The 12,125-nt window shown below is 32.7% G+C and overlaps 1 protein-coding gene across 2 annotated transcripts; it reads left to right on the plus strand.

The window, feature by feature from the left end:
• Positions 1 to 404: 404 nt before the first annotated feature.
• On the plus strand, positions 405 to 11,449 carry LOC128189344 (O-acyltransferase like protein-like). 2 transcript variants are annotated; one of them, XM_052860916.1, is made up of 16 exons: positions 405 to 567; positions 1,557 to 2,351; positions 2,942 to 3,147; positions 3,275 to 3,365; positions 3,508 to 3,595; positions 4,250 to 4,497; positions 4,872 to 5,057; positions 5,366 to 5,459; positions 6,515 to 6,613; positions 6,892 to 7,072; positions 7,311 to 7,390; positions 8,044 to 8,142; positions 8,836 to 8,974; positions 9,158 to 9,350; positions 10,024 to 10,166; positions 10,891 to 11,449. In XM_052860916.1, exons 2-16 carry the CDS (start codon positions 1,565 to 1,567, stop codon positions 11,011 to 11,013), a joined length of 2,757 nt encoding a protein of 918 aa, XP_052716876.1. In that variant the 5' UTR covers positions 405 to 567; positions 1,557 to 1,564; the 3' UTR covers positions 11,014 to 11,449. The 2 variants fall into 2 exon arrangements, with proteins under 2 accessions (XP_052716876.1, XP_052716877.1); XM_052860917.1 differs by lacking the exon at positions 405 to 567 and adding an exon at positions 603 to 682.
• Positions 11,450 to 12,125: the final 676 nt, after the last annotated feature.

The raw sequence follows: 12,125 nt of genomic DNA on the forward strand, positions 1-12,125 counted from the left end.
AAAAATACATTCTTAACTTAAATAATACTAAAAACGTTTTGAATTATTATTGTTAAATTGTTTCTTTCTTTTTCTTTATGGGTCGACAATCTATTAGGTTGATTGTTTTAAGAGAGGTAAATTTCATCGATAAAATACTCAGGCTGACTACACAATAGATCTTTAAAATAATTGGTGCCATTAGAGATAAATCCGATCTAGTATCTACAATAAATAAAACCTATGTGCATTTTTCCTCACGGTATAAATGTATTATAACCCATGGAGGTACCTTTGCACATTTCTTTTAAGCTGTTTTATTGGTTAAACGTTTCTAATGACATAACTTTTTTTTCTTTTTTATCCCCATTTACTGAATCGGTGGTTACCTCATTTGTACAAATGATGTTATCTGGCAAAGTAAACTTGTTTCTGATAAGACAACGTTAGCGTTCCTGTGCATTTGTAAATCAAACAGTCAAACGGTCAACGAAGGAGAGGGTCACAAAACACCCATCTGAACAGTGCACAAAAATCTACTGTAGGAATCCTGAATTCAACTTTGCACCCGATGTTCATCAAATAGAGGTAAGTTTATTTTGTAACTTTGCAACTATTGGATTAGTTATCATTTAACGAACGACTTGTTCTTAACCCACGTGGCGAACACAGCGAGTTAAGAGTTGAGGAACGTTAATTCAAGGTATTCGATATTCATATATCTAAGATTGGTAATTCAGGTCTCTCTTGCCTCTACTGGTTTATTAATAAACCCCTTTAACTTACAATTTATTTATTTGTTAATTAGAAGGGTTGAATAATAGTGGTCATTTTAAGGCTGTATAAATCGCATTGAGAAGAAAAGCCTTGCTTGAAAATATAGGAAATATTCAAATTTTAAAGCTAAAATATTTCGAAATGATTCTGAACTAAATGATATTGTTTGGCTAAAAATCCAATTAAAAATTCCAAGGTAGATTAATTGGGTATTTCGTTGACCTTCCGGCCTCTTTAATATGCACGCTAGTCATACAAATACTAGTATACGATTTAAAAACATTACGCTAAAACTAAATTTACGTACATTGATTTTTAATGCACTGGGATCTCTAATTATTTAGATACTGAAAAAAGTTTACTAAGAAAAAAAATAAACAATAAACAAAATCTTAATTAGGTCAGTACTGTACTGATACAGAATTAATATCTTGTTTATTTACCTGTAAATGTAGGCCACAGAGATATGCGTGAGCTTTTAACTGTATTTATTGTGCTGGTTACATGTACAAACCAGGAAATCTTCGAACTTTATAGTACTTACAAAAATGCTTTCTTTGGTGATTCATGCGGGATATGAAAGTGGCGACATTGCAGAAAAACTGTAAAAACAAACGTATAGCTTTGTTTATATACAAGATAATTCTACATACCTAAAAAATAAAACAGATTTGTTTAGTGTAATATATATAATTATGTCATCAATTTTCTACAAAAAAAGGTTTAAACACAGAGATTGTATAATAGTCCATGGTTATCTTTTCTTTTCTTTTTTTTTTTTGGTTATGTTTCTATTACAGAGTTCAATATGAGACTGTGGTCGTTTTTACCTCTTGCTCTGATTGTGCTGGTCAGTCTAGGAAGCATGCATTCTGTCAGCTCCCAATCTCCATTATCAGGTATACCGGACATGTTGAAAGATATGTCCACCCAAGATAAAGTTGCTCTTATAGCCGATATACTCATCAAAAAACCTGTATTGTTTGAAAAACTTGAACATATTTTATTGGGCGCACTTCCTTTGATTTCAACCTTTAAAATCAAGCCGGAAATTAACATGTTCATACTTCCTTGGGTTTTGGATAGTATTCCAAACGTCCTTCAAAATCCAATTTTGTTAAACATATCAACTGGCGTAGTGGATGACATGAACCACGTGAATGTCAGTGGTTTGAACACCAGCGGAGTAGATCCGTTCATGACTGGATTCATGCAGAGATATAACCTAGTCGAGTCTGGGATACGGGCTGCTATAGACTCCATCTTAATCAGCAGAGGCTTAAATCAACCATATTCAAAATTTGTTGCTTCAAAATCTACGAAAATCCTCGAAAAATATGGTGTAAAGGTTCTAGATGCCGCCATAGAATACATCAACACAATCAGTGTGTCGGGTATTGCAGCAAATGATAGCCGGATGTCTGAAATGGAATTCTGGGAAGGCTTCAGCTTGCTCAGCCTTGTCAGTAGTGTTTTAACTCCAGTTGAACAATTTCTTCCGAGAGCTGAGGGGAGTTCAAGCTCACCAAAATGCTACAATGATACCATGATATATCTAAACAATCTTCTACAAGGGACAACGTGGGCTGTTAAAAGTAAGTAAAGATACAGATATCATTAAGAAATCAAATGAATATTTAAAGTAATGTAACAGTTATGGATATGATGTATCTTCAATATTTGTTGAATCTAATTTAAAAATTGTTCAATAATTAACTGACATCTAAGAAAAGCCAAGAGAAGCACTTCTATGTGTCAAATAACTGATTTCATTTCTCATCGTACATACTGCATAATCATGAAGTCCATTTTTGTCTACCTCTTTTTTGTCGGAGTGCTTTAAAATTGCTTAGGCCACAAGCATCGTCAAAGTTTTATGTGTAACTAAAATGGTTATCTTGGATAATTAATCAAAGTCTAAGTTGAAAGTAGAATTTATCTACATGTACCCAGAAAAATTTGATTATCGCTCAACATTTTAAAAGAGCAAATTAAGCTTAGGGCTAAACCTTTTTTGTCCAATTCATGTACATAATTTAATTGTTGGGCTTTTTTCATTAAAAGAAAGTGCAACTCCTTCTGTGCCATTTGAAACCGGCTGAATCGTAAAATTTCACTGGGTTAATAACTCGATGACTCGACCATGCATTTCGATTTTCTGTACTGTCAGTACTTTGATTTTCAGTGTTCGACGCTACCGGTAAACCACCCACGGGTACGCTTACCGGTAATCTCCACTTTGTCGGTTCTTACGATCAATGTCTGGCCATAAAACCGGAGAAGACGGCCACCAACAAGCACCTGTCAGCGACAGGGAGTAGGTACTGCAGAGCCACATTCGACATTCCAGCAAATCTAATGACCTCGGTGAAAAGTTTTATCGGAGATGTGGTAAGAATTATTTCCCTTTATCACGTCCACTTCAGTGTTGTACGAATCGTTTTTCGTTTATTTTTCATAATTTTAACAACTAAATACGTTCAATTTTTTTTTTTATTATTTTATACGTATCTACCAGAACACGTATGGAGTTCCCATTACTGTCACATGGGGTTTGTGTCTTCCGTCAACTTGCCAAGAACATGACGTCACAGACCTGTTTCGATTAGGTTTGTTCCCGTTTTTATCGTCATCGACGATGATTTTGTTGCTGTTCTGACAGTGCCTTAAACGTTTTCCTTCTTTCTTTCTTTCTTTTTTTTTTTGTAAGTGTAAGGGTTAACCGTGAAAGATTCCTTCTTTTTCTTCTAGGTTTTCTTCAAAGTTTCAACCTGGAACCATCAGTTGTCTGTTACACGGCTCCCGATCTACAACACGACGATGGCGCCATTATTGTGATGTAAAGTCTTTGATAATAAGTCACTTAGTTCATCTTGTCATTCATAATCTAAACGAAAAAAAGTTTTCGCAGTACAACTGTATCTACATTATTGTTTAACAAAGTATATATACATTATTAGATTTACATTTTCCGTGGGATATTCACAAAGTCCTTTCTGTATTGAGAGTATATTTTTGTTTTCAGTCTTTGGAAAATGTTGATAAAACAATAACCATTTTGTTTCTTCGAATACATGAATTATGTTCAATAAAAATTAGCCAAATTCAAAATATCAGAGTACCGTTTAGTCGGACGGTGAAAAATACCGCTACATGAATGCCATTTATTCTGACGTTTGTAAATTATACAAAAATCTCTATTTTACATAGAAATATATTCAAGAGATTAATTTTTGTGACGTTTTTATGGAGAATTTGGTTAATAACAGCAAAAAAAAAAAAAAAAAATTGCAATTCTCAGTTTCAAGGATTAAGTTAGTGGACAATGATTATATCAATACAATACGTTTTTAGAAATTGAACTTTAATGATTTATGAAAAATTAATTTTATGGATCAAATCAACAATAAAATCCACGAAAATTGGTATTCAATAAATATAACCAACGTATCTCTCCAAATATTTAGAAAATATGGGTTTTTGTCATTTTCAGCTTTGTCCTCTGTTTGATCGCGGCAATTTGTTTCATCGCAACATTATTTCATATCTACCGATTTGATGACGACGGAGAAGAGGACGAACCCGTGTTTGCCACCTCAACGGCAGACGCGCATGACAATAAGGGATATATACCGGAAGTTGATGACGAAACGACGTTCTCACCAGGACAAAAAATAGGTCACGTGGCCAATGGTCATATTAATGTACCTGATGATGATTCTTTCCAAATAAAGGAATCAGGTACATATATATTAGCATTTTAAAAAGTTGTTACCTAATGTATCTACATTTATTACATTTTGCAACAGTGAAATACATATAAGTTGTAATTAATCCATTGAATAAAAGTGATGTGAAGGTATAGGAAAATGGTATTCTGTCACAGTAAGAGGGAATGCTAACCAAAAATGGCAACAAACACGGGGAAACAAAACCTGGGGAAAACATTATATCCAATGCTTTGTGGTTGGATACGGTAGTTTTTTTTCTATTACTCGTGTCAGAGACAGACATTTTTGATATTTTCAATCGTGCTTCACACTCGTGAAAATAAAAAAAAAACCTGTCTCATTAGTGAAATAACTTCCGTATCCAACTTTTGATTTTAAATTCAGGTTGGAAACAAGGAGTCGCCAAGGCGTTTTCTCTTTACCAGAATATACCAGACGTGTTGTCATTTGATGACGATCAAGATTCCATCCAATGTGTTCACGGCATCCGTTTTCTGAGTCTGGCCTGGCTGGTTTTGGGAAACTCTTTCCTTTTTGCTGCTTTGTCTTTAACTAAAGCACCAGTTACTGGCAAGTCCCAACGATCAGTTTGATGTTGAAAAGTTGAAAAACATATTTACATTTATGCATTATTAAAAAAAAAAGATAAAAAAAAATAAAAAAACATTATTCTATTTTGAATGACTATTTATATAAAAAAAAATTGACATTTTTAGGGAATGGGTGTATAATAGTTAAACAAATGTCGTTGAGATGATTCACAATACCGATCTACGATACATGTAAAATGTCACGTATATCAGGTGTATTTTCATTCAATGTGTAACTTATATTACATCAAATCCAGTTTTCATGTACTAATTGCTTTGTTTTCACAGGTAATCTATTGGAAGGTTTGGAAATGATGAAGGGTTTTGCGTTTCAAGCTGTATTCTCATCTCCCTTTGCCATAGATTCCTTCTTTGTCATCAGGTATAGATATAAATCAAAGTACTGAAGTACTGTAGGGAGTTGATTTTATTAGTTATTCTTCAGTTTAAAAATCAAAGAATAGTAATTTTGCATGGCAAGTAGTTTCCTATACATATAGCTTTATTTGAATAGTTACGCACATTTTTTTTTCTAATTTGAATTATCGGGCTTTTCCGACAAGGATTCCGAGCTATAGACGGAAAACCCCATATGAATCACGTTGTGTAATACAGTATGTTAAGATAGAATTAACACCATCAAAACTACGGTGTTTTGTCTATCAGTACAGTAATCGAAATATTTCTGAAAAGTTTTGTCTAAGCAACCTTGAACTCTGGCGTAGGAATATATACGACTACAAAAATGTCTAAATTTTTTGTACCATTTAAAATATCACTATTTTCAGGGTATTTATAAATAATTTTCCTTGAAAAACAATGCTTCTGAATACATTACATCGAATTTCTCGATTATTTTGTACTTTAAAGGATTGTCTTGTTAGCGGGGATTGATTTGTGATTAGGTCCAACACTGTTTCACTCACGGTTTGCCAGAGTAACTGCATAGGAGAGTTAATTAAAATCAACTTCCAAAAAACTAGAGACTCAGTCTAGAAGTCAATGTCTCGCTTGCGAAACCTCTTATTAATGCACAATAGAATAAATTTTTCTTTTTTTACTATAATCTTGCTCTGCAAAATGTCTAACCCAATTACTCAATTTATGAAGACCAGATTTCCTACATTGGTCAATCAGTACTGGCATTACCCAGAGAAGAAATTCCTCGGCTTTACCAATTCATTATAATAATCAATTCAAGTTTTAGACATCAAATACCGGTTGCAACTGAATCATGTTAACGTTGGCAACGGGCCAAACCAATATTCTTCAAATTCACGATAAAGAGAAAGTTTTCAAGATACAGGATTGTCAGCCTATTTCTAATGACGTTTGATCCGATAAGTCTATTATTTAGCGTAAGAAAACATTGCGTCATTATGTGTGTATTTGACAGCTTTGTGGGTAGTGTTCATGGCAATTGTTTTACCATTTCAGTGGGTTTTTGCTGACCTATAAATTTCTCAATAAATGTACAAATAAAGGAAAAGTGGAATGGCAGGCAATATTGGGACTCTATTCCAATCGCTACATTAGGTAATTAATATATATGATAATAATATTTTTCTTAGCTAGAATAAATTTACATAATCAAGAACTGAAAGGTACTCATATCAAATAAAAAAAACCATGTGCATTTCAGTAGAAAATGAATTGAATTCGGTATCTTAAACTGAGTAGTCGATATTATAATAATTTGACTTATAACTTTTTTTTGAAAGGACAAACTATTAACATCATGATATTATCTTAAATGATTAAGAGAGTGTTCGATAACGATTCCAGATATACATGTATTTCCCTCCTTTCTCCAGAATCACCCCCGTGTACATGGTGATCATGGTCTCCTATGTGTGGCTGTATCATTTTGTCGGGGACAGTCCTGTATATCCTAAGGCTATAGGGGTCGCCGATAAATGTAAACAAGATTGGTGGCATCATATTCTATTCATCAACAACATCGTCGGCACAAGGGGAAACGTTGCCTTTGAACAGGTACATAAACAATAGCATTTCCAGCAAAAAAATATATAAATTATGATATGTCTTTTTTTTTCTTGATTGATTATTTTTTTTATATTGCAAATTTTATTTATGATATCTCAATTGATTGTTTTTATATTGCAAATTTTATTTATGATATCTTGAATGATTTTTTTGATATTGCACATTTTATTTATGATATCTTGATTAATTTTTTTTTATATTGCAAATTTTATTTATGTTATTTTAGTGCATGCCCTGGTCGTGGTTTTTAGCTTGTATAATGCAGTTCTACCTAATCACCCCAATACTCTTTATGATTTATCTATGGTATGTATTAACATCTTACATAACTCAATTTTAAAGAAAAATAAAAGATTGTTTTACTTCGAAAAAGTTTTAATTTGATATTTAAAAAATAGAGTTTATCTTGAATAATGCCCGAAGTGCGCAACTGCAGAACTTTAGTTTGGTGAACATTTAGGGTTGACAGACTGCACACATGCAGCTACTGACTACAAATATGGTACCTGAAAAAATTAATTTCAATTTTAATCCATAAATGCCCAAACAAGCCTATGCACATCCTTTGTAAATATTCTATGCCAAAAAATTCCAAAGATAATTAAACATTGCTTTAACATTGCTGTTGTCATTTTACGCGTCTAAGATACTCAGTAAACCAAACAAAAACCTCTTTGTGTACAACTAGTTTGGGTTGAACTGTTTTTCCATAAACATCTTGTATCTCCGGATGTACTTTTCTTTCCATGTTTTACAAAGAGTTAGAAAAAGACCGCTTAACCTGCTGGAACCTTAAACATTATAGAAAACTTTGTTGTAAAGATGTCTGTTGTCGTCAAAAACAAGCTTTTATAACTATTTGTTGTCGTCAAAAACAAGCTTTTATAACTGTATTTGTGTATCAAGTACAAGTATATATATTTCATTTATTTTTGTCCTTTGTGTTGATTGTTCATCAGGTCGTCTGCTCTGGGATCGGTCTTTGTCGGCCTCCTTTTGACAGCAAGCGTTGTAGCGACAGCGATCAAAGAGAGGAGGTACCCCGGAAACGTTTTGTCGTGAGTCAACATTTTAATTAATGTCAAATTTTTCAAAAAGACTTACTTAGTTTTATTCTTGCAATCAAGGTATAAATTTAATGTTTTAATTATAATAAGAAATTTAAACTTGCAATACTAATATGGTCAATTATATCATTCAATGCACCATAGCATACACTTGTGATTTATAAAAAAAAAACAGCATCCAAATCTGAATATTTTTTATACTAGTAATTGTGTTATAAATTAGGTATAAGTTTATAATCATAAAGATATTTACATTTTGTAATGTCGTTGTCAGTGAAAACACTACTAATCAATTTTATAATGTACAGTTCAATATATTTCATCAGTGACATGACTGTTTTATGATTTAATCATACAATTGCTGATAACAGTATATAAATATACGGAATCATTCTTTGGATATTATGAGGTGATCAAATACGGTCGGGTGGCGGGATTAATTGGATTTGATCACCCCGACTGTATTTGATCATATTGATGATATTACGAGAAATCACAGAAATGTTCACTCCTTGATGCTCAAAAGATAATTCATTTTAAAATGCTTCATCAGAGCGATGTTGTGATACTGTTCAGATAAACCTTCATATTTCCAATTATTTCATTACGTGATGGCAGCGACATCAAAAGAAAAGTTGAGCAGATATCAATAAAGTATTGGCCACCCTTTATTCATTTTTCCAGCATGATGTCTGACGGCGGGGACTATTGGAACAATGTTTTCATCACCCCCTGGTGTAGGGTCAGTGCCTACTGTGTAGGCATCCTTCTGGGATTCTTATTCGATACTCTAGAATCCAGCAAGAAAGTCAAAATCAGCAAGGTGACGTCATCATAATAATGTCAAGTTTTCATAATTATTTCATAAAAGTCTTCTTGTATGCTGAAATATACAGTATGATATCGTTCTTTTCTAAATGGAAAAGTCTACCGCATTTTTTCGTAGAACTGTTTGATATTCTTTGCAAATGTGTTATCAAAGTTATCCTTCCCTTTTTTTTTAAAGTGGCAAAATATTCTTGGATGGTTGGTTTCTTTCGGGTTGTTCATCACTGTTGCCTACACCCCGTTCACCAAGAATCGTGAGGGAGGGGACCCGTGGACCTCAGTGGAATCGGCCGTATACGAGGCCATGAGTCACGTGGTGTGGGCCGTTGCCCTATCCTGGGTGATTTTTGCATGTACACAAGGTTATGGAGGTATGTGTATGCCGCTGAATGCTCTAAACCTTGTATTGAGGGATAACTGTATTCTGTTGTTTAATGTAATAGAATAAAATGAGATATATACATTGCCGTGCACACCTTTGTCGTGTTGTAAATTTTGAATTGACCGGATGGCAGTAAATATATAATTTACAGCATGTATCTACTGCCACCCAGTAAATTCAAAATTTACAAAATGATACCTTTAAATACCAGATTGTTAGTCAAAATAGTTATTATAAATAAATTCAAAGAGTTAAGTAATATTAGAGTATTCAAGTTTCTTTTGATATTTCCATGCTTCAATTTTTTTTATGTATAACGTCTAAAAATATTTCTTTAATACCAGGTAAATTATTCTTTTCCAAGTCTGATTATTTCAAAGTATGTTAACTTTAGGTTTACCGGGACATTTCTTTGAATATTCCTTTTCAAACACTTTATATCAGAAGAGACTGAATTATTGGTGCACTACCAATAATGCCATATTGGTATATGAACACATATTCACTAAACTGAAAAACTTGAACAATCTTGATCACAACCGCTTCGTACCCAAAAATAAATTATTTAATTATGGGGACGAAAAAATACCTGAAACGGTTTAGCCCCTGTATATTGTGACATCATTAGATAGTGTATTTATTATTTTGAAATGTTTCTCTAGGTGTCATCAACTGGGTGCTTTCCTGGCGCGGTTTCCTCCCTTTGTCCCGGTTATCGTTCGTTGTTTATCTCATTCACCCCGTTGTGATGGTGCTGTTCATTTACAATAAACAGGTCTTGGTTTATATGAATACTTTTGAAATGGTAAGTTCATTTTTTAAAAATATATCTTTATATACAAACATGAAAAACAGCGGTTTTGTTGGAGAGATATAGAGAGATATGTATTTTAAAGGGACATGGTCACGATTTTGGTCAAATTCTATTTTTTCTGTTTTCATTATTTACAATGATTAAGGAAAGCATTTCTACTGATCAAATGAAATTTAAGGGTCAGTTGTAAAGTTATAAGCAAGATACAGGGCTCACAATTCTTTGTCATGTAAACAAGGCTCGTGTCCTGTTGTTGTTAACATAGGTTCAATATATCAGTAAAAAATCTTTTTCAAGCTGATTTGTCTATCTTCTTATTCATTTTCAGCATAAATAAACAGTTCCTTACGTTTAAAACATTCATTAGGTCTAAAATTGGAATTTTTACTTCAACATTCAAAATGTAAACAAAAGCGTTGTTTACATAGCAAAAAATTGCAAGCTATGTAACTTGCTTATAACTCTACGAATGACACTCAAATTATAGTTGCCAATTGAAAATGCCTTACTGAGGCATTGTGAACATTAAAATCGGAAAAATAATTTTTGACTAAAATCGTGACCTTGCCCCTTTAAGTTGTATACTATTACTTTAGTTCTTCTTCATTTCATCGATCCATTCTTTACAAACAAGTGAAAGTAAATCCTTTTTTTACATTTTCCTTTCTTTTCCTTACGAAAAGGAAATGACATTTCCTTCTTTTTCTTTTTTCAGGCATACATGTTTCTTGGCCATTTGATTATGTCGTATGCTGTCGGCCTTCTCTTTTGTGTTGGTGTTGAGAGGCCTTTCATTCGCTTACTGAAACTATTGAAGACGAAGGGGCGGAAGTCCTAAACTTTTTTTTAGATCGGACTCAAAATGCATATTATAAAATAATGTGTACAATGTATACATGAATTGACAATGAACAAGCAGCTAGGATTTTCAAGCTTTTAGTTGTGTTTTATGACATGTTTATTTTCAGTATTAATTTTAATTATGGTACATTGTAAATACTCTGAAAAAAAATTGTCCATGGATTATTTTTTATCCTTAAATTGTTTACTCATACCACTGCAAGTTAATTAATTAATATGTAAATGATTTTTTCAATGTTCATTTTGAGAGAGAGAGAGAGAGAGAGAGAGAGAGAGAGAGAGAGAGAGAGAGAGAGAGAGAGAGAGAGAGAGAATATGGTATCGCTTAACAAATACGCATATATTTATGTATTTTAAAAATTGGCATTATACAAAGTGTGTATGCTGATGTTAAAATAAATATAGAAATTGTTCTCTTGGCTTTTATCTTGTACTCTTTTCTACGTGTTAGGAACAATCTTATACATCATTATCATATATTTACATTTTCAACTGTCTTTGTGATAACATTGCGAATCAATTTTGAACCCTAAAACCCAATAACTTCATAAAACATGAGTGACACAAAATGGGCGTGTCTATAGCATAACCGAAAAACGGTATTGGCTGCGCCGCGTAGTAATACATAGCATGTGCTACATAAAAAATAGTAGTTTTAAAATAATGTTGTTTTGAAGTGTACAAATTGGAAATATTATAAATACAAGTAATGAGGAATTATTCGTTCAATTTAATGAGGTGATAATTATGGTCGGAGCATGGTCAAATCTATCATAAAGCCCTTCGGGCTTTATTGTATTTGACCACGCCCCGACCGAAATTATCACCTCATAATATTCAAAGAATGATTGTTTATTCCTTAATTAAAACGTTGTGCCAATGAACATTATGCCAGTGTCGAGGTTGCATTGAATCTGCTTAACTTTAACTTTAACTGTTATTTGACTTATTTGCCCTGAAAAAAAAATAATTACCATGTTATAATTTCAAAGAGAAAAAATAGTTTACCTTGAGAACTATATAAAATTCTACAGGATTTTCGGAGAATCCTGTTTGAATTTCATTTGTAATGTATTAGATAAAAATATT

Source organism: Crassostrea angulata, chromosome 6 (assembly GCF_025612915.1).
Source record: "Crassostrea angulata isolate pt1a10 chromosome 6, ASM2561291v2, whole genome shotgun sequence".
NCBI lineage: Eukaryota > Metazoa > Mollusca > Bivalvia > Ostreida > Ostreidae > Magallana > Magallana angulata.